Raw genomic sequence first — 21,977 nt, forward strand, 5'->3', positions numbered from 1 at the left:
TTCTCACTCCCTTTGCCTCTTCCTCTCTGTATCTGGTCTTGTTGCTTCAAACTTGGACATTGTCTGCCTCTCCTCCCAATGAATAACCATTGCCACCCCCTCTCTCCACATCCCTTCCACTTTGCACCGCCCCTCGTGATTTTCTGCTTTTAGGGAAGCAGAGAGAAAATGACAAACTCTTTAAGTGGAAAGTACTGAAAAATCCTGATAAAGCCATAATCATCTCTCTCATGCTCCCCTTTTTCGTCTGTAGGTTGAAATGTTTGTAGACTTTGCAAAGTTTGATCAGCAAATGTTGCGTTTTTTTTTTTTTCCAGATTCACTATGATTATTGGAGAAGGATTCTGAAGTACTTTTGGATTACCGTCGTCTCCTATTCCATGGTGGTCCTCATCGCTGTCTACATCTACCAGTTCAAAACCATCTCCGGCTTTTTTCTTCAGATCTTGGGCATGTCTGAGGAAGGGTAAAGTCAGTAAACCAGAGCAGACGGGAGATGAGGAGAAACCAGCAGGGCGTGCAAGGGTTAAAACAAGCCGTTGTGCATCTAAGTGGGATTTTAGGAGACTGGGTTTGTGCACACAGGAAGCAGAACAGATTTGCACCTTCTGAATATCATATTAGAAGCTGAAGCAGGGCGCCTAGTTAGACAACCAAAAACCTGGTTCAGTAACATTTGCTAGATTTAAAGGCGCAATATTCAAAATGCTCTCACCATGTTGAGTGCAAACCCTCCCTTTCAAAGCCACTCACTCTTTTGGAAGTCTGACTGTATTTAAGGAACCTCATGCAAGCTGGCCTTCATGGGCCCCTGGTCTTCCTTCTGCCTGTCAGCTCTGCATAATCTGTTTGCGTGCAACTACGTATGCGACGCCTGCTCGCGCCCCTTGCATGGCTGTCTTCTAACTGCCGCTCACAGCTTTGAAAATTTACGGGCAGATTTTCGACCGTGCCCGCGCACACACGTGGACGCGCCGATGTTAGAAAATCCGTGGGCCGCATGCACAGGTGCGTCGGATTTTATAATCCACGCACGTATAAGGTGGGGGAGACTTTTGCAATTTCCACGCGGCGATGCATTCGGGCCTTTCCCCAGTTCCCTCCCAGTCCGCTCCAATTAAGGAGCGGTTCTGCTCGCCGGCCGGCTAACCGCGCGCGAGCCTTCGGGACAGCGATCAATGCTGCTGTCCCGGCCTGCCCCCTGCCCCACCCCTCCCCTCCCCACCCAGAACCCGCCCCCCCCCCCCCGGCTCGCCCCTTCGAAGAAGCCCGGCACTTATGCGCATACCGGGGTTTACTCGCTTGGCCGGATCTCCTTCGAAAGTTTGCTCGGCCGCGCGCGTGTAAACCCCGCAATTTACGCGTGCAGGCCTTTGAAAATCTACCTGCAGTGTCCATCCAGCAGCTGACATAGAATTTGATTATGCACTGCACTGAGCAGAAGCATCGTGATACATCAGGGGTGGCCAACGCCAGTCCTTGAAAGCCACAAACAGGCCAGATTTTTAGGATATCCACAAGGAATATGCATGAGATAGATTTGCATGCATTGCCTGCACAGTTCACAAATGTTTCTAATGTATATTTTTGTGGATATCCTAAAAAAAAAAACCCCCAAAAACAAACAGGCCTGCCTGTGGCTCTTGAAGACTGGAATTGGCCACCCCTGTGATACAGGATTAAAATGATTTCTGTAGCAAAAAATGAGCATCGGGACTCAGTATTACTGCAGCCGACAATGGGGACAGTTTATCTTTACGGTGCAGCATTGTAGCGGCTGGTTATAGAGAAGATGTTCTCCCCACCCCTATCCCTCCCCGGTGATCCGTTTGCTGATTAGTATGAGCCATTACTGGGTGCAGTGACGATTCCTGCTGCCGTCTGAGATTTTTTTTTTCTTTTTTTTTTCCACTGATAGGTTGAAAGACGTGGGCCTTGAGCAGTATGACACAGTGGAGCTATTTGCTGGAATTTTGCTTCCTTCTTCATTTCTCCTGGCCTGTATCCTTCAACTTTACTACTTCAATGACGACTTTCTGAAGCTCACTGACCTGAATGATATTCCCATCAGGGTGGATGGGGTTTTGGAGAGGTATACAGCTGACATTATCCTGTTGTACGTTGCATGGCACCACATAAATGTATATGTCCATTACGGGGTTATACTGGAGGAGAAGACATAGCAGAGTCCTCCAAATAGGTGAAGGAGCTGCCAACCGAAAGGTCTTTGCAGTCAGCAGGAGAGATATACAAGAGGGTGTGCATGCATTTGCAGGAATCTGGCACGTCCTAGAGGAGTTGGAGAGATTCCTAGAATTAGTGTGGCCTGTAGGGGTGCACCTAGACATTTTTTTAAAATTTCATACTGTTTTTGTTTTAATGTTTGTTAATCTCGTTTATTTGAAACGAAAAAAAAAAAAAAAGAAAAATGTCTTAGCCCTAGCCCACTGCAAAAAAAAAAAAAACCCCACCACAACAACCCTTCTCAGGCCCTCTCTCGATGCCCCCAGCCTCCCCCTGAGCCTCTTATCCCATGAAGTCATTAAAATCCTTTTAAATCCTCACAGGGCAGGAGCCATACCCAGTTGCTCCTGCCCTGCTCCTGCTGCTTTTTCATATGGCACTGGCGGACCAAGCTGGAACCACTACTGCTTTCCTCCGCACTAAAGCTCTCGTTTTAAAAAGCCTGTGTGCTCAAAAAATCAGGGGATATGCATGTGGCCGGGCCCGGCGCACACCGAGGGCATTTTTTTTTTTTTTTTTCAAAATATATTTATTGGGTGAATCAGGCACAAGGAACAAACAAAACAACAATACAATACAGCGGTGTCACCCTGAAAGCTTTTCAATATCTCCCCCATACCCCTCCCACCCCCCCACCCCTCCCAACCACCCCAAGGGAATCTCTGGACAGTGCTTGCGTGGCACCAACTTGGTGACCAATACCGAATCGGTCAAGAACCCACATCGGGGCCAGCCGGCCTATGAAGCTCAGGCACTAGGGGCCACCCAAGGGCGCCAGTTTCCTCACTTGAGCGGACAGCGATCTATAGTAAGGACCCCAGATGTCCTCAAACCCCCGTTTCTTTCGGGGGGAGAATTTCTTATACATTGAGCCATATTCCAGCTGATACATTTCAGTCATCAGAGAGGACCACATTGCAACGGTCGGTGGGTCAGCTGCCAGCCACTTAACCAATACACATTTCTTAGCCATAAGAGACACCTTGGCCAGCAAAACCACATTATCAACATTCAGACTGTGATCTCCAACATCATTATTAAGCAAACAGAAAGAGCATGACCATTGAATATCAGTCCCAAGGAGTTGAGATAAGAACCCTTGAATGGAAGTCCAAAATGTCTGAATACAAGGGCACTCCCACAGACAGTGAATGAGAGAAGCAACTGGGTGGGAACATTTAAGACACACCGCAGATTCCACCAGTCCCATGCAAGCTGCTCGCGCTGGAGAGTAAACAATCCGGTGAAAGATTCGCTGCTGCATCTCCCGAAGACCCACATTGTTCGTTATAAGATTGATGGACGCATATGACTGTTTAAGCATCCTCACCTCCAGCTCCTCCTGACAATCCTGTGACCATTTAGGAAGTAAGTGTTGGTAAATCGTGTAGACCTGTATCACTTGGGAAAAAGCATAGAGGCACGAAAGGGAGCCCTTACGGGATTTGAAACAAGTGAGGAGAGCAGAATAGTGGTCATTCGTGAGCGTCCCTGCTGTCCCCTGCACCAAGGCATTCACCAGAGCTCGTACAGACCCATACAATAAGAAGTGCTGGGGTTTGAAATCAAATAGGGCTATGCATTCATCAAAGGTATAGCAGGCTCCCGTAGTCGGGTCAATCAGTTCTCCCAGTAACCACTGTGAGCTCAACTTAAAAGAATGTTGGACAGGTAGAAGGGATTGAGCTACAGCCGACCCCGCTCGCACTGGGTAGTGAGGGGAGACTGCCAAAGACAGCCCCAACATCTTGCGAAGAATACCCCATACCTTTCGCACAGTGTGACACAATATAAAACGCATTGGTAAACGTTGAAACTTATCTGTGGAAAGGTGAAGAACCACCCCAGGAGTCAGCGGATAGCACATCATACGTATCATGACAGGATCAGTGTATTCAGCAGTCTCGAACAACCAGTCCCCCAGAAAACGCCAATTCGCAGCCAGGGAATAAAAATAAAAGTTTGGGAGTCCATATCCGCCCTCAACTGTGGGTCCCATCAAAGTGGACATGGACAGGCGCGCCCTTTTATCCTGCCACAAAAACTTACGCAGCTCTCTATAGAGGCCACGTCTATCCCGGGCAAGGAGTAGAAAGGGCAACATCAACAATTTATACAATAACTGGGGTGCCAGTACCATCTTGATAATAGCAATACGACCTTGTAGGGATAAGGGCAAAGCCTTCCAACTCCTCAGTTTATGGACCATTTTCTGAATCGTGGGTGGAACATTAAGCGCATACCATTGTCTGGGGTCTGGGTGAATAATGATCCCCAAATATTTGATCGTGGACGCAGCCCACTTAACCGGAAACCGATCCCAAGTGGATTTCAATTTACCTGACAGGTCTAACGCCTCCGTCTTATCCAGGTTTAACTTAAAACCCGATAGTCCTTGATATTCCTGGAAAATAGCTAATGCAGCCGGAAGAGCTGCCTTCGCTTTAGACAGCAAAAGCAATATATCGTCTGCAAATAGCAGGGTAAGATAGGACTGTTGTCGCAAAGGGATTCCAGTAACCAAAGGATCAGCCTTCAGCATGCATATGAGGGGTTCAACCGTTAAAATAAACAAAAGAGGGGATAAGGGACACCCTTGACGGGTACCCCTTTGTAACGAAAATTCCCCCGAAAGGTCCCCATTCACTAATATCCTCGCCGTGGGGTTGGAATACAAAAGATTGATATAGTCAAAAATCCTGCCCACGATCCCCACTTTAGCCAAGACACGGCGTAGAAAGGGCCAAGCCACCCGATCAAACCCCTTTTCGGCATCACATGTGACCAATAACGGGTCGGCTACCAGTCCCTTAGAGCAAAGCTCCAGTGCGGCTAGAACTTTATGAATGTTTACTGTAGACCGTCTCCCCATCACAAAGCCCACCTGATCTGGGGAAATCAATAAAGGCATGAGATGTTTCAACCTATTGGCCAGGACTTTAGCATAAATCTTAATGTCCAAATTGAGTAACGAGATGGGCCTGTAAGACGAAGGTAGCAGTGGATCTCTACCCGCCTTTGGGAGGACGACAATAGTAGCCGCTCTCATAGTAGGGGGCATTTCCTGTCGGTCAGTCATTGTTTCATACACTAGTTGCAACACCGGGGCCACCTCTTCCTGCAACCCCTTATAGAACGTAGAGGTCATGCCATCAGGGCCAGGGGCCTTGTTTGGGAGCATTTGGATCGCCTCCTGAACCTCGGCCACAGTGATCACCGAGGGCATTTTAAAAACGGCCTGGTCACGTTCATATCTTCTGATATGCGCAGAAGTGCTGGGCTCGATGAAAGGCGTGGGCCGGGGGCGGGGTCTGTCCCGAGGAAGCGCGCACCGGCAGCCGGCCGGCGTGACGAAGTTACTTCTGATCTGAAGAAGCAGTAAGTATTAAAACAAAAAAAATTAGCCAAGCTAGGTAAGGGTTAGGGGTCGGGGAGGAGAGGAGAGGAGAGGGGAGGGGAAAAGGTAGGAAGGAGGATAGGGAACTGGGGAAGTCCTTATTGCATCGCCACATGTGTGTTTTTAAAATCCCCAGCGTTCCGTGCCGGAGAGGCCTCCTGCCCGCACATGCGGGCGTGGGTATTAAAATCCAGCACACATGCGTGCTGGAATCTTATTTTATAACATGCGTGCACTGACGCGCATGTAAAAAATATTAAATATCAAATAAATCGATACATCATATAAAATACTTCCAGCAGTATAAAACTCAATTTAAATTAAAAGACAGATCTCAACTCTTTTGGAGGTTCTTACATCAGAATCGTCTTTATTGCGATTCAGGAAATTGCTCAAGGCTCGCTTCTTTACCCAGGCATATGGAGGATAACTTTTATACCGACGCACGAGTGCATGTGTTTGTGTGTATGCCGGCTCGTGCTAATGGACGCGGCTATTTTATAACACACGTGCCTATATGCGCACATGGTATAAGACAGACTGTATGTGTGTACATGTGCGCGCAATTTTATATGGACGCGTGCATGTGCGCGCAAATGCCGCCTCGCCCATGCACGCGGGCGCAAGTACCAGTTTCCCCAGTCCGTTCCCAATTCACCCAGATAAGGGATAGGGCTTCCTACCCCCCCCCTCCCAGTTAATAAGCCTCCCTTTTACCCTTTTAGCCCTAACCCTTAAAACCTCACTAACTAGCCTTGTTAGTTTTGTTTTATTAGTTAAACTCCATCCTTAGCAGAAGCAAAGTTACAGATAGGGACCCTGGTGCACGTAAATACTTAGCTGGTTTCATTCATATTTCCTGGCATGCCCGTGCCATGCCCCATGCCGCCCATTTATTTGTAAAAAGAGTTTTGTGTGCACTTGCACACTTTTTAAAATCCACCCGGCGTGCCTCAGCCCGACTTCTGCGCGTGTCTCCCGGCTTCGGCCAGCGTAGGGCTTTTAAAATTCGCCTTGTAATGTCTGTGTTTGACGGCTCGTAGAGCTTGGCCCTATTTGTCAGTATAACTCTACTTTGCGACAGGAGGGCGACGCCTTCTGTATCTGAGCGAATGTCGTGCCACGCCCATTGCAGCTGCTTTAAGGTCAGGCCTGTCCAGTCATTTTGGCCACTGCCGCCACCTCTCTTTGCCTATCTGGTATATAATCTTGATGTTAAGTGCTTTGTTTTGGTTTTATAAGGCATTTTTAGGATTATGTACATTAATTTTGTAACCTGCCTAGCACAGGGATAGGGTGGAATATACATTCTTAAATTAAAAAATGTAGTACCACATAAATATGTTAGACTGTGATTTACAAACCATAAATCAGGTTTAACCATAAAATATTTTATTGCAGTAAAAAGAAGACTGAATATCGAGTTTTCATGATAAGCAATATGTAAGTCTACTTTTTATCCACAACATCTTAGTAGAAACGTTCTCTTTATTGCATTCTTTAAGCTTACAAAGAAATGTTTTGCGCTAGCTGACTCAGGCCTGGATTTCTCAAAATGCAGTAAATATCGCATGTGGTGGGAAAAGGGGTGTGTTTTATGATAATAGGGAGTTTATTGCAATTTGTGTTAATACCTATGTGAAGAGCTAAGTTACTGCAAATTGTGATAACTTTGAGAGAAAGAAAGAGAGAGAGAGAGAGCGAGAGAGTGAGCCTAGCCCTAATGCCCTCCCACTAGACAGGTATTTATATCTCTGTGGGAAGCCCACCTAGTAACTTGAGGTGAGGTTTAGGTATCAGTGTAGGGGGTTAGGGGCCACTTTGACATTCAAAGTGAGACGTACGAACAGAACAGTGCTGTCTTGTGAACATTTTATGACCCTCGGAGTGAGGAAACTCACCCAAAGATGAGATTTGTGCAATGTTCTCTCCACCTAGCTTGATGGACTCACTACCTGCCCTTAACGCATGCAAAAAACACCTTAGCGCATTTTGAAAAATGAGGGGTCAGTTGGGTAGGTTCAGATTCTACCTGCTGAAAGGAAATATGAGGGAATAATCTTTTACCGAGAGGATAATAGATCCTAGAATAGCCACCAGCAACTGTAGGAGAATTTAACTTTTCTTGGGAGGGAAATGAATGAATCGGAGCTTGAATAGGGTTTTTTAGCAGCTGGATGGACTGGGTGGGCTGACAGCCACTGCGCCATGGTATTGCTGTTTCCTGCTCAGAGTCTCTCAGGGCTTGGCGGAGGGTGGCAGGGTGGGTGGATCAGATGCGCCACCAAGCACGGGGCATGAAGAATTCGTTCCTCCCTGTGAGAATGGGTGCAGTATTATGGCTTAGCGCCAGGCTCGTGCATGTCCACCTGGATGAGAGTTTGATTGGACTTGATCAAAGAACCTCTTTAAAACAGTTAAGAGAAAAAATGGAAAACAATTTATTTGTTTTTCTTTGATTGATTCCTTGTTTCCTTCATATTTTAAGTTGCCAGAACATTTCCCGAGAGACGGAATTATATTCTTTATTATGGACCTTTTTTAAAGAATTTCCCTGTCAGTACTGATAATATATACAAGGTGTAAAAGATGCAGATAACTACATTCAGTTTTCCTTTCCTCTCCAGACTGAAAGAAAATATTGAGAAAATGCAGAGCAGGTAAGATGATGAAAGTGAGTTTTCCCTGTCTCCTCCAAGTGCCAATGTCTTATGAAGTGTATGGTACGATCCATGTGGTTGATCCTATTGATAATCCATTAGTTTTCCTCCTGGCAGGGGGCGGAGTCCAGCCTTCATTTCAATATCCCCACGGTTTAGGATGCTGCAGAGCCAGAAAAGGTGGAATATCAAATCACCTTCTCATACAGCTGTGGTTCACAGTTTAGGTAGAGAAGAGTCCTTCACAGGTTCTCCCCTTGCAGCTCTCGCTTTCCAGTATAATGTGCTGCTCGGCTTACAAGCAAGGAATGGAGCTTTTATTTATTTGTGTGAAAGAGTCTGCAGGAGACGGAAGGTTTGTCTCTTGCTTGCTGTCTTGAAGGGCCAGCACATTGAGGCAATACAATCATTGCGCTACTCTAAAATGATGGAAGGATTGAACTCACAGAGGAGAGAAAATAAACCCAGTGTCTACCCCCTCATCGCTCATAACCAGCCAGCATAAAACCATTGACTGGGGGGAACCTTAGGAGAGGAGGTCTTCGGAGGAGCCCTTCGTGCACCCCGACCGCCTTGGTGAGTCTGCCAACTTGATTGGAGATCCAGCTGAGTCCCGAGCTGGCCACTGATGTCATCTCTGCGGGACCGCAGGACCTTTAAATCCCGCAGCAGAGCGGCGTACTGCTGCCGCTGGCATGTCGCCTTAGCCGCGCGTGCCGAAGGAGCGCGTGGCTTTGACCAGCTTCGACCGCTTTCGACTGTGTAGCTGGAAATTGCTTTTAGTGGATTTTCTGGTTCCATGGGTCGAAAAAGGAAGGTAAAGATGATCACCTCCTCTCCAGCTTGTTTTGGAAACATCGGCCCCGTGGATGCACATGTGTGTAGGATTGATATGCCACAAGAGGACTGCGTTTTTGGCAACTTGAGTGTCTCCTTGAGTCCTGGCAATGGCCCTATTTCTCCCCAACCCCCAGGTATTACAGCTGAGGAGGGTTCCATTGAATGAGAGTTTGCAAATGTGAGTGAGGGAGAATTAAATTCTCCCTTAGTGAAACTCTCTGTAACAAGGGCCAGAGGAACCACTAGGCGAGCTAGGCCTGTGCCTAGGGTGCTGAGATTTACTGGGTGCCACCGCCGCCCGCGGCCACTTCAGGTGGCAGAATTTTGAAAGGGCAAAACCTGCTCCTTCAAAATTCTGCCCAGTCCCTGCCTCACCCTGCTTCCCCTCCCCCCCGTCGTGCCATCCTCCCGATGCTCCCCTGGTGGTCCAGCGGAGGATCCGGGAGCGAAATGGCACCGTGGCATTTAGCCCCTACCATGTGACAGGGGCCAACCAATGGCACCGGTAGCCCCTGTCACATGGTAGGGGCTGAAGGCCATCGGCGCCATTTTGATTAGTGGCAACCGACGACCCCTGGAGTCGGGGCTGCAACCAGGAGTGGGGCTGGGGGGAACGGTGGAAGGCTGAAGTTGCCTGGGGCACCCAATCCCCTTGCACCAGCCCTGTCTGTAACATCTCAGTTGGGTTTGCAACAACAAGGAATATCGAGTGGAACCCCTCCTGTGGGCATTGGTAATGTTCAAGGGAATACTGAAGATTCATCCAATGTCACTTTGGGAGATTTGTGGAGGATGCTGGTTAAGTTGGACTCTAATGTATCTTATCTCTCTTCCTTAGTAAATGTTAATAGATTGTCTATTGAGGAACAAGGGAAAAAATTGATTGAGTTGGAATCTTCTGTTAAGGCCGTATCAACAAAAGTTCAGAATATTCAGAACGTTGAAAATATGCACATAACCCATAGTTTGTCTCTACATGCAGGACTGGAAAATATTGAGAATTTAATAAGAGTAAAGAACTTACGATTTGTTAACTTTCCAGTAATAAGATTGTTATCTCCTTAGGAGATGTTTAAAAAGTTCCTTCAGGAAAATCTTTCCATATCCAAAATCTTTTATTTTCCTAGTCAGCCTAACAATAAACCTGGCAAAGCAATTGAGAATAGCCCGGGGTATTTCAACATTTCTTGAAGAATCTTTAGATGTCATAAATAAAAGATCAACGTTGCTTGTTTCTTTCTCTTTGGAAAGAGAGAAAGAAATTGTGTTTGAAAAATTCTTTAAAAAGAAAGATGTGTTATTTTGTGGACAGGAAATAAATGTTTTTCCTGATGTCTCCAGATCTACTCAGGCTCGTAGGAGACATTTCCTTGCCTTGAAAAATAAAGCCCTCGAGATCGGGGCAACTTTTTATTTAAAATTTCCTTGCAGACGTCCTATAAATTTTCAAGGCAAGAAGTTTATATTTTCTGACCCATCTCATCTTGAGACTTTCCTAGCAGATAAAACTGAGGTTAAAGTGAGCCCAGATAAGTAAGGCCTTAGAATAATTTAACCAAGCTCTCCTCTGGTTTAATTTTATTTTCCTAGTTAAATTTCTTAAATGTCCCCCATATTAAATGGATCTTGTGAGGCATAAAATGTTTATGTTAAAATTTCTTTGATTTGATGTAAGCTGTACACAAGTTTGCTTATATTATATTTTGTGATAGTTTCTTGGTGTAAAAAAAAAGTTTAATAAAGAGAAAATTATTTAAAAAAAAACCCAACAAAACAAAACAAAAAAAAACATTGCCTGATGGGCAACCATTTTGTATATTTCATTACTGTAGATACAAACTTAAGACTGCGAGCCCTCGGGGGAGAGGGAAATACTTGCAGTACCTGATTGGAAGTCACCTTGAGGTACCAGTGACAAGGCCAGAGCTAAATCTAAGTAAATAAAAGAATGAAACAAACGTACGCCTGCTGTGTACTCGACATCCGAGGATACTTGTAAGAAGATGACACCGTCCTCCTTGTGGAAAGGTTTAAAACATTTCTCTTCTACCTCTGAACAGGTTAGCAACAAAAGAGGGGCAGAGCGTGAGCCAAAACACCTTGGACAGGGTGGACAGCCTACCCCTGGATGAGGACGCGGAGCAGAGGGAGCACAGGCCCTCAGGTGTGATGAGCTTTCTTGGCGCTGGTTCTCAGAGCTGCAGGTGCCTTGAGAAGACAGAGGAGCATCAGGGCGTGGGGGCTGGAGGGATATAGCTCGCCCCGTAGGCTTCTGCTGAATCTCCTGCTTGCTGACTGCGGCCCATTCAGCCCAGTTCCTTTCCATGTTGGTCTTACCTTAGGCCTCTTCTGTTTCATTCTTTTCATTTGGGGTGCGGGAGATCAAGGGGGTGAGCTTATTAATATTTTTATGTTTGTTTTTCATGCCGTTTGATGTCTTATTTTGGCTTGTTCCATTTATTTGGACCGCAGTACACGCTGTAGCAAAAAAGAATTAAGGAAATGATAGGAAGGGGCCTCCTCCCGGCAACCCCTGCATCCGTAAAAGAAAACAGTGAAACCCCCCCCCCCCCCCCCCCAACTCTCCCCAGGGCTTCCGCTGTCTCTCCACCGCAGCTTTCCCCATCCCTGGGGGTTGCAGCAGTTCAGATGGGTCAGGAGCGATCCCCAGTCGCTCCTGCCCTGCCGGGTGCTCTCACCGGCCTTGAAGCCGATGCCATTCGGATGCGTTGAAACACCAGCACCCGTGCTACAGAGGAAGTCTCTTAAGCCCCCTTCCTATCCTCCCTTTCTTCTTCAAAAATCTCCCCTATCCCAGCTACAAGCTCAGAGTTATGCGCACTCTCCCAAGGCAAGGGAAGTAAACCTGCTATTCTGCCCTGCAGAACCGCTTACCTAAGAACATAAGAACATGCCATACTGGGTCAGACCAAGGGTCCATCAAGCCCAGCATCCTGTTTCCAATCCAGGCCATAAGAACCTGGCAAGTACCCAAAAACTAAGTCTATTCCATGTAACCATTGCTAATGGCAGTGGCTATTTTCTAAGTCAACTCAATTAATAGCAGGTAATGGACTTCTCCTCCAAGAACTCATCCAATCCTTTTTTAAACACAGCTATACTAACTGCACGAACCACATCCTCTGGCAACAAATTCCAGAGTTTAATTGTGCGTTGAGTAAAAAAGAACTTTCTCCGATTAGTTTTAAATGTGCCCCATGCTAACTTCATGGAGTGCCCCCCTAGTCCTTCTATTATCTGAAAGAGTAAATAACCGATTCACATCTACCCGTTCTAGACCTCTCATGATTTTAAACACCTCTATCATATCCCCCCTCAGCCGTCTCTTCTCCAGGCTGAAAAGTCCTAACCTCTTCAGCCTTTCCTCATAGGGGAGCTGTTCCATTCCCCTTATCATTTTGGTCGCCCTTCTCTGTACCTTCTACCTGTACAGGACACCGGAAGAGAGTGAGGAGCAGAGAGCAAGGGAAATTCAAAGACACCGGCAGTTCCCAGATTCGGATCAGGGCTTTGCAAATGACACGAAAGCAAACAGAGCCCCTCGTTAACGTTTTCTCACGTCCTTTGAAAGTGACCGCACCACGCAGTAGGGAAGACATCACAGCCGGCGCTGCATGAAACGGCCTGGCTCTTTCTGCGCGGCACCCGGGGAGCAGGTTATCTCTGGCAGGATGCCCGTGGCCGATGCCAGGGTCAGTAGGTTTCACTAGAGCTGGGCACCAAGCTCTCTGCTTACTCCTGGAGAGGAACCCTCGGGGGGGGGGGGGGGGGGGGAGAACAGCGTCTCTACGCAGCCGCTTCTCTGTTTACCCGTCTTGTCAATCTTTCGTGCCGTCACCCCTCCCACAAAATGCTTAGCCTGCAGAGCCCTTTTTGCCTCTTCACCGGGAGGCGGGCTGAAGGGCCGCGTTCCCAGCCGCAGCAGTCGTGCTGAGAGAGGGAAACGTCGCCCGCTCCGCCACATCGCGTCGTGCATCACCCACGCCTGCTGGAGAGATGAACGAGGGCCTCCCAACTTTCTTCTCGTGCTTAATGGCTTCCTTTCCCCTTACCTTCGATTAGACTGAATTCCCAGTGAAGAGGGAGAGAGCAGCAGAACGGAAGGTGGAGGGTGGAAGGGAGAGGGAAGGGTTTGCATGTCACAAAATTCTTTGAGATAATTTCTATACGCACTGCGAGCGACAGCAAAAGATAGAAAGTCTTTTGTTTCTGCTCTTGCTCTCTGTCTTGAAACTAATGTGGTTTAATAAAATTCAAGTTAAAAAAAAAAAAAAGCAACAGAACCACGTTTTCTGCATCCATTGTCTTATAATGTTCTGTACTTTTGGACTCACAGTGAGTTATCCGACTTAAATTCAGAGGCATTTAGCTGGATAACTCACTAGTTGTCTAGTAATGAACATCTGGGCACTTATCCAGTTAAACGTTAGCTGGATATCTTAGGGGTGTACTTGGGACGTTTCAGGAAGAAGTTACATTAGCAGGATAAGTGATCCAGCTAGCTCCAATATTGAAAGTTAGATAACTTAGGGGTATACTTGGGACGTTTCAGGAAGAAGTTACATTAGCCAGATAAGTGATCCGGCTAGCTCCGATTTTCAGAGTTAGATAACTTAGGGGTGTCCTGGAGATGTTTTGGGAAGGAGTTACATTAGCAGGATAAGTGATCTGGCTAGCTCCGATTTTCAGAGTTAGATAACTTAGGGGTGTCCTGGAGATGTTTTGGGAAGGAGTTATATTAGCCAGATAAGTGATCCGGCTAGCTCCGATTTTCAGAGTTAGCTGGATAACTTATCCTTGCGTCAAGGAGCAGTTCTAAGATTAGCCAGATAAGGTAACCCGACTAACTTTAAGAGACCTAGCTATATTCAGTGGTGCACCTGCGCTGTTGAATATACCTCCAAACTTATCTGGATAAGTTTATCCTGCTAACTTTGCTGTTTGCACATTGACTGAATATGTAGCCCATAGATGAAGAGAAATGGCTGAACTAGTACAAAGTGTTTCCAATATATGCACACACACGCTTTTCATTCTGGAAAACAGGACACCAGATGTTACTGTAAAAAGATGGCTTGTAGGGATGGTTTTTCTCTATAGTACAGTTAGGGACCTTTGTTTTCGGTTTTTATTCTATTTTTCCTCGGAATTTCAATGTTATAACAAAAAAATCAGTTGAAACATAGGAGAAAAATTGTGGAAAAGTCAATTTTCTACAGATTTTTTTTTTTTGTTATAACATTGAAATGCTGAGGAAAAATAAAATAAAATAAAAATTGAAAGTGAATGGCCCTAAATATAGAATGGACAACTTTGCTGGTGCTTTGGCTCTTTCAGACATTTTTTGAACATTGAGAAGAATTTCTAAGCACAACATTAAAGCAATAACACCTCGTTGTTGTCTTAGAGGAAGGGACAAATAAATGGATCTTATTGATTGACCAAGCCACTGCTACTTTGCTGAAGATTTTGGGAGCCATCCATGAAACTCAGGTGTTGTGCTGGAGACTTCTAGAGCTGCACATCATTAAAATCGTCGCCACTGTTATCATCTGGCTCACCCTCCAAGAGGTCAGTGAGAAAGTAGAAAGACGTCAGGCAACGCTTGCGTCTCCTCTTGCTTTAGCAGTGGGATCAATGCTTTAGTGCTGTTGCTCTGATGACCCTGTGACCCTTTCAAACCTTTTAGCTTACAGCCTACGGGTCCCATGGTCAGCCTGGAGGTCCCATGTCCCAATTGTGGGAGCTCCTATCAGGGATGTGATCTTCTGTTGCTTGATTGATGCATTGTTGCAGATGAAGTCCCAATATTTCAGCAACACTTTCAAGAAACATTAAAACCTTAACTGCATTCCCGTCACAACTGCTGAATCCCAGGACATGAAGGACATGGAGGAGTGGTTACAGGTGCGGGCTGAGAGCCAGGGAAGCCAGGGTCTGAATCTCGCTTCTCCCACTGATGCTCCTTGTGACCTTGGGCAGGTTACTTCACTATTGCCTCAGACTGTAAGCCCTCTTGGGGAGAGATCTGCCATCTGTAGCTGAATTGGAAAGGGGAGTAATTAAATCTAGGTTCCAAATCCAAATGGGATCTCATAATGAATATGCATGAGGTAGATTTGCATACCATGGAGGCAATGCATGCAGATCTATCTCATGCATATTCATTGTGGATATCCTGCAAACCAGGTCTGTTTGTGGCTCTCAGGGGGCTGGAGTTGACCACCCCTGACTTATAAGTTTTCTTAAATATTTTCCAATCCTGATACCTCCAGGATGAACTTCAGTTTATACAAGTGTTAGAGATGCAAGACCGGGGAGGCAGGGGGATAACCAGGGTGTGCTAATTTATATGCTCACCTAACGAGAATGGTAGTGCACTGAAAAGAGGAGACAATAAAACTGGCTAAGATAAAGAGCGATATCCCTCAGGGGGGTAAGGTTTGCTTGCGTTGACAGCTGGGCAATCTCTTTATTTAGAGCAGCACAGATGGGAACAACTGGATGGACTGGGCAGAGCAATCAATCCCTATCTTCTATCCTCTATTATGTGACTGAATTACTACTGAGGTTGTGAACATTTTGTATCTATTCTATGGAAGGATTATGCAGGACAATGGATACATTTCCTGGAGTTACATGGCCTATTAAAGGTTGTTATGTACTGAATCTGAAAACACGACACTGCATATTGTTGCCTTACACAGATTCTCTTCTTGCTGTCTCCCTCTTGTGGATGGTCACAGTATTTCTCCGTGATGTTTGACTTATGTGCCGTGGTGTTTATAACATGACGGCCGGAGAAAGTCCAATTTCTTTATTCTTTTTATCAGGTTTCCTTGATGAATTACGTTTTCTTCATCCCCTGGGTGTTTGCCCTGCCATATTCCAAGCTCCGTCCTCACGCGTCCTGCATCTGCACAGTTTGGTCCTGTGTGATGGTCATCTGTAAAATGATGTATCAGCTAAAATTTGTCAAGCCATCTGAATACTCGTCAAACTGTACCGCGGTAAGATTTTCCAGACCACTTTGCATATTATAGACTCAATGAGGACAAGGAATACTGGATTACAGTGCGTTCCTTCTTTTGCGGCTGTCATGTGCAGACTAGGTTGGGATGTTTCAGTTCCCTGCACATTAACAACCTGCTAGACTCTCTCAGAGCTCAGTATGGAAAGAGTGTTAAAGACCCCACGGTCCAGTATCTAATGGAAGGGACGGCCTGAGCCTCCAGAACTTCCTGGGTTTCTTCTAAGTAAAGGCAGATCTTTAAGTAGGAGGCAGTCGTAGCCTGACCCCAGAGGTCAACAGAGGATCGCACCTCGAACAAAATGTGGCAGACCAAATGGTCCGAATGCTCCTTACAGGCCGTCATATTCTATGTTTGCATCCTACAAAAAAATTTGGATTTGCAGGGAGCCTTCTGGGGCGCCAGAGCATTCAGTCAAATTCTACCAGAGCGCTGGGTTACAGAAAAGCAGCAGAGAAGCAATTGTTTGCTATTTATTTATTTATGTATTTATTTATTTTTGCAGCTGTGTTTGTTACGCTCCCCATCTCTTGCGGCATGTACGGGCTCATTGCATTTAGTTTTGTAACCGGTGGCCACAGAATACAGAGGAGGCAGGTTTACCAAAGTTTTGCTCCAGCTAACAACCCCTCCCTCCCCCCCCCCCCCAATACTGACAGTGCTGGGGACGCTTACGCGGCGAAGCCTGGAACTAATTTTGCACTGGAGATAAACTGGAGCCAAAGTTTGTTGAATCTGCCCCACCGTGTCTCCTGGGGTCTCCAGCTAACCCTAAGGCTTTTGTTGCTAGAGGCTGTATGAGAACGGGAGCTTCCACGGACCGGCCACGGATGAACTGCTCCAGGATTCCGTCCTCTACGTGGCCCCTGTGGATCCTGCCGACTGGTGTGGGGGCTTGCGGAAATGTGCTGAGAACGTCTTGCCCTGCTTAAAGGTAACACAAGGAGCGGGCACCAGTGCAATATCCCAGGAATGCAGGAAGGTTTAGTTTTATTTAAACTTCCAAACAGAAGAGGCTCAGTGGGAAATATGAATAACATTATTTTTGTGTCTGGCAGCTTCCTCCTGCTCCTTTGGTGTTAATTGGAATTTACCAGTTAGCCTTATATTGTAAACCGATACGATACGATTGGTATCATGAGTGTCGGTATAAAAAAGCCCTAAATAAATAAAAATAAATACAATTTTGAAAATCGGCTTAATGGCTTCTGTAACTTGATCTCTACATGGTCTTGTCCTTAGAAAGAAAAGTGTCTGATCCTAGTTCCAGACAGGACACGTTTGGCCACGGTATTAAGATAGAAAAGAATTAAAGCATGTCTTCCCATGTTCCACATGTTTACGTGTCTTAGTTTGTAACTCAGTCACTGGCAAGAAGGTTTGGGTGCAGTTAACCTCAGCTGTGATTTTCTGATGACCTCGTAGAATCACCTGACCATCCTGGCCGTAGTGGCCATCGAGGTGACCGTGTATCGCCACCAGCTGTACTACAGGACTCACAACCAGCTGACCGCGCCTATAACTGGCAGCATATTTGACGATGTCACACGGAAGCATCTAGATGAAGGGATGCTGAACTGCATCAAATACTTCATCAATTACTCGTTCTACAAGTTTGGTTTAGAGGTGAGCTGTGCGCAATGCGATCTCGACAGAAACTGCAGCAGTTGCTTTCAAGTAATAATATCAAGGTTTCCTGGAGCGTCCTGACTTGAATTGTTATTTATTCATTTTTTTTATTGTGAATGATGCATGGTTTAGTTTCATAGACTTTTATGAATTCAAAGAGAGTTACTTTAGAGTCGTAAGAGCCATTCCTCGGTCAAGAATGGGCAGCTTCAGTGCGGTTTTGTGGATGTGGGTCTCCGTCACGAGCTTTGTGATCATCTAATTAGGGCTTTCTTGGACTTCCCTCTCCACGTGTGGCACGTCTTCTGGAGACATGGGAATGGACCTTCTCAATCGCTGGCCCATTATTACCCGCTCTCTTATGGACCTCAACTGGGGCAGATTTTCAAAGACCTACGCGCGTAAATCCAGGAGGATTTACGTGTGTAGGGGGGGTTACGCGCGCCGGGCCTATTTTCAAAAGGCCTGGCGGCACGCGTAAAGCCCTGGTGGGACGCGTGAAGTTAGGTTAGGTTAGGGGGATGGGAAGTTCCCTTCCCACGGAGCGGCCTGGGAGGGAACGGAGGAAGGCAGCGCGGCTCGGCATGCGCAAGGTGCACAATTGTGCACCCCCTTGCGCGCGCTGATCCTGGATTTTATAACTTGTGTGCGCTTGTGCGTGCAAGCACATGTACACCCGCGCGCATGTTATAAAATCTACCCCTTAGGCCTTTGAGAAAGCACTAAGAGCAGTGCTGTTTAAGATGGTGTTTGAGCAGGCTGCATGAGAACGACCTGCCTTTCCTTTCGGCAGACCATCTGCGAGTTAGCTCTTTGATGACGTTTAGAATCTCCCATGTAGGCGAGTCTACTTTCTTGGCAGCCCAGTATTATTTTCTTTTATGTTTTCATGTGTATTAACTTGTACCCTGCTCTGAAGTTTGCAGGATGTGAATATTTAAAATAAATAAACAACTTTGTGTGTCGGTCCAGCTGAAGGTGTTTGGAGAACAAGGAGTTTGGCAGTAAGGTGATCTCCCCTTCCCTGCCAGGCCTCACAGCTCACTGAGAGATTCTCTCTGGCCTCGTCTGCTTCCAAAACATCTTGGGGTTTCTTGAGAGAGATGAGATCAGATGTGGTAGAAATGCTGCAAGGATTTATTCAGAGCAAAAAGCCAAGAGCGTACACTGCCAGGAAAGCAGCTGGGCGCACCTCAGGATATCTCTAATCAATATGCACAAAATGTATTTGCATGCACCACCTCTTATGTATGCAAATATGTCTCATGCATATTCATTAGGGATATCCGGAAACCCGACAAGCTGGGGAGGAGGGGGGGTCTGAGGACTCCTCTGCTTTAGTGAAGGATCTGCTCCTTCTTCTTATTAGAATTAAAGAGAAAGGTCTGACAGCCCTGGTGGTGCTTGGTTTGGCAGTGCTTACACTCGCTGGTCTGTCCTGTCTCATTCTTTGCATTTCGTTTCCTGGTACTTTGGGCATTAATGAATGTCTTCCTTTCAGTTTGCTGGGACTTTCGTTGTGGGGCAGGTTACACTGTCACACGTGTTAAGCAGGGCCGTGGCTCGACTCCTGGTGGCGCCTTCCCCGAATCATTTCCCTCCTGCCCCCTCCGTGGTTCTTTCTTGGGTCCCACCTCTTGCCCCCATACCTCCAGCCCAGGCCTTCTCCCTCCTGCCCTCCTGCCCTCCTGCCCCCATGGCCCCTGCCTGGATCCTCTACCTCCTGCATCCCCCGTTAATGGCCCTTTCCCAGCTCTGTCCCCCCCTCTGCTAGGACCTCGCTCACACATTTCCATGTTTGCACCTGTTCTCTGCCGGATAAGTCGTCCCCTGCACAAAACGCACCCAGATACAATGAGGTGGCTCTGGGGTCATTCCGGGGGGCACGGCTTCACTTTGTGCGGGCAGCGCTGATATCAGCGCTACCTGCCCCAAGGTGTATTTATTTATTCATTTTATTTAGATTCTGCCTCTGCAAGAAGCACTTGCTCTAGGAGGATTAGCTGGATAGCATCATCTGGGTAATATGCCTTGGAGCACTTTCCAGGTGTGCTCCGCTGAACATCTGGGAGAAGTCGTCGGGATGCCGTTCCCACCCGCCACATTACTCTGTATCTTTTTCTAGCTGGACAGCCCTTCACTAGGATCAAATCCGTGCGAAGGTGGCCCTGGGCTTTCATTCTCCTTGCCCTCGGAGCTGGCAATGCCTTCCCATAGCCTGCAAAACAAATGTCAAACTCGTTATCTTGTCGCTCTTCTCGTGGGACAGGGGTTGTTGGGTTTTGTTTTTTTTTTTCCCCACGGCGGTCATTGCTGAAAACCAACTCTCCCTTCTGCCCTCCAGATGTGCTTTGTTATTGCAGTCAATGTGATTGGACAGCGCATGGATTTCTACGCCGTCGTCCACGCCTGCTGGCTGCTCTACGTCTTGTGCCGCCGGCGGAGGAAAGCCATAGCTGAGGTCTGGCCCCGGTACTGCTGCTTCCTTGCCAGTGTCATGACGTTTCAGTATCTGCTGTGCATTGGCATTCCTCCGGCTTTCTGCAAAGGTAAATACAGTTTGGGGGGGAGGGAGGCCTGTGTTAGACTCTGCAGGAACGAAGACGTCCATGGGCTGGAGAATGCGCTGAGAGCAGGCAGCTCCTCCGCTGAGATTCTCACAAGGGCCGTGAAATGTTCGCGCTGTGCACAAGTTTCAGGGGCAGTGGAAGGCCAAGCCCATCCCCCTCCTCCTGCTCCCCTTCTCTCCACACCCCCCGTCTCTGCCTTCCACCCCTATCTCTGCCCCTGCCCCCTTGCTCCCACTTCCCCCACTGATCAGCGGCGGGGAGGAGGAGAGCGGCCGTGTTTGAATCACGTGAGCAGCTGGGCCCAGAGCTGTGGAGGTGGCGGACGCGGCCGACCACTGCTGTTTTCCTTATCCTGCTGCCTGCCCCACTCAGCCCCGGATCTCCCCCGGCATCCTGCGGGAAGGGCCCGATTTTGGTTGGGCTCTGGCCCCTGTGGCCTGCCCCGTTCCAGTGCCTATGATGCTCTAATACAGGGGCAAGCAACCCCGGTCCTCGAGTGCCACGAACAGGCCTGGCTTTCAGGATATCCACAATGAACGTGCCTGAGATCTATGTAAATACATTGGAGGCAGTGCACGCGGCTGTATCTAATGCACGTTCATTGTGGATATCCTGAAAACCAGGCCTCCTTGCTGAGCTTGAGGACTGGGGCAACAGGGAGTTGCCTGGTCCTGCTCTAATGCAAGAAATACTAAGACTCACAAACCGCATTAAGCTTTGGGAAACACAGCAGGGCCCCAGAGACTGCAAGGGCTACCAAAATGATAAGGGGAATGGAGCAGCTCCCCTATGAGGAAAGACTAAAGAGGTTAGGACTTTTCAGCTTGGAGAAGAGACGGCCGAGGGGGGATATGATAGCGGTGTTTAAAATCATGAGAGGTCTAGAACGGGTAGATGTGAATCGGTTATTTACTCTTTCAGATAATAGAAAGACTAGGGGGCACTCCATGAAGTTAGCATGTGGCACATTTAAAACTAATTGGAGAAAATTCTTTTTTACTCAACGCACAATTAAACTCTGGAATTTGTTGCCAGAGGATGTGGTTAGTGCAGTTAGTATAGCTGTGTTTAAAAAAGGATTGGATAAGTTCTTGGAGTAGAAGTCCATTACCTGCTATTAATGAAGTTGACTTAGATAATAACCACCGCTATTACTAGCAATGGTTACATGGAATAGACTTCGTTTTTGGGTACTTGCCAGGTTCTTATGGCCTGGATTAGCCACTGTTGGAAACAGGATGCTGGGCTTGATGGACCCTTGGTCTGACCCAGTATGGCATGTTCTTATGTCTTACGTTCTTATGTTCTTAAGTATTAATCCTATGATTGCATATCACAGATGGGGACAGTTGTGCTGCCACAGGATAGCAGTGGAGAGATAGACAGTGAGGTGCTGTAGTTCCCCTCCATGCCTGCCCTGCCATGAAGTAAGAACATGGGGGTTTTTAATTGTTTTCCCTGTGTAATGCATCAGTAGGGGGTAAGTGTTTGTCTCAGACAGGCTCCACAGGATCTAGCAGCTTTTCCAGGAAGGAAAGCAATGCTCTTTTTGTATGTGCCAAGCCCCAATCATGGGGATAACTTT

The 21,977-nt window shown here is 47.1% G+C and overlaps 1 protein-coding gene across 1 annotated transcript in view; it reads left to right on the forward strand.

Moving 5' to 3' along the window:
* LOC115096784 (piezo-type mechanosensitive ion channel component 2-like) overlaps nt 1–21,977 on the forward strand; it is a 131,569-nt gene that overhangs the window by 40,091 nt on the left and 69,501 nt on the right. Inside the window, exons 15-20 of the mRNA XM_029611884.1 lie at nt 318–466; nt 1,919–2,116; nt 11,202–11,376; nt 16,984–17,127; nt 17,619–17,819; nt 20,167–20,371. Of these exons, the coding sequence (XP_029467744.1) occupies nt 318–466; nt 1,919–2,116; nt 11,202–11,376; nt 16,984–17,127; nt 17,619–17,819; nt 20,167–20,371 (1,072 nt within the window). The remainder of the gene's footprint in view (nt 1–317; nt 467–1,918; nt 2,117–11,201; nt 11,377–16,983; nt 17,128–17,618; nt 17,820–20,166; nt 20,372–21,977) is intronic.

This window comes from Rhinatrema bivittatum, chromosome 8 (genome assembly GCF_901001135.1).
Source record: "Rhinatrema bivittatum chromosome 8, aRhiBiv1.1, whole genome shotgun sequence".
Taxonomy (NCBI): domain Eukaryota; kingdom Metazoa; phylum Chordata; class Amphibia; order Gymnophiona; family Rhinatrematidae; genus Rhinatrema; species Rhinatrema bivittatum.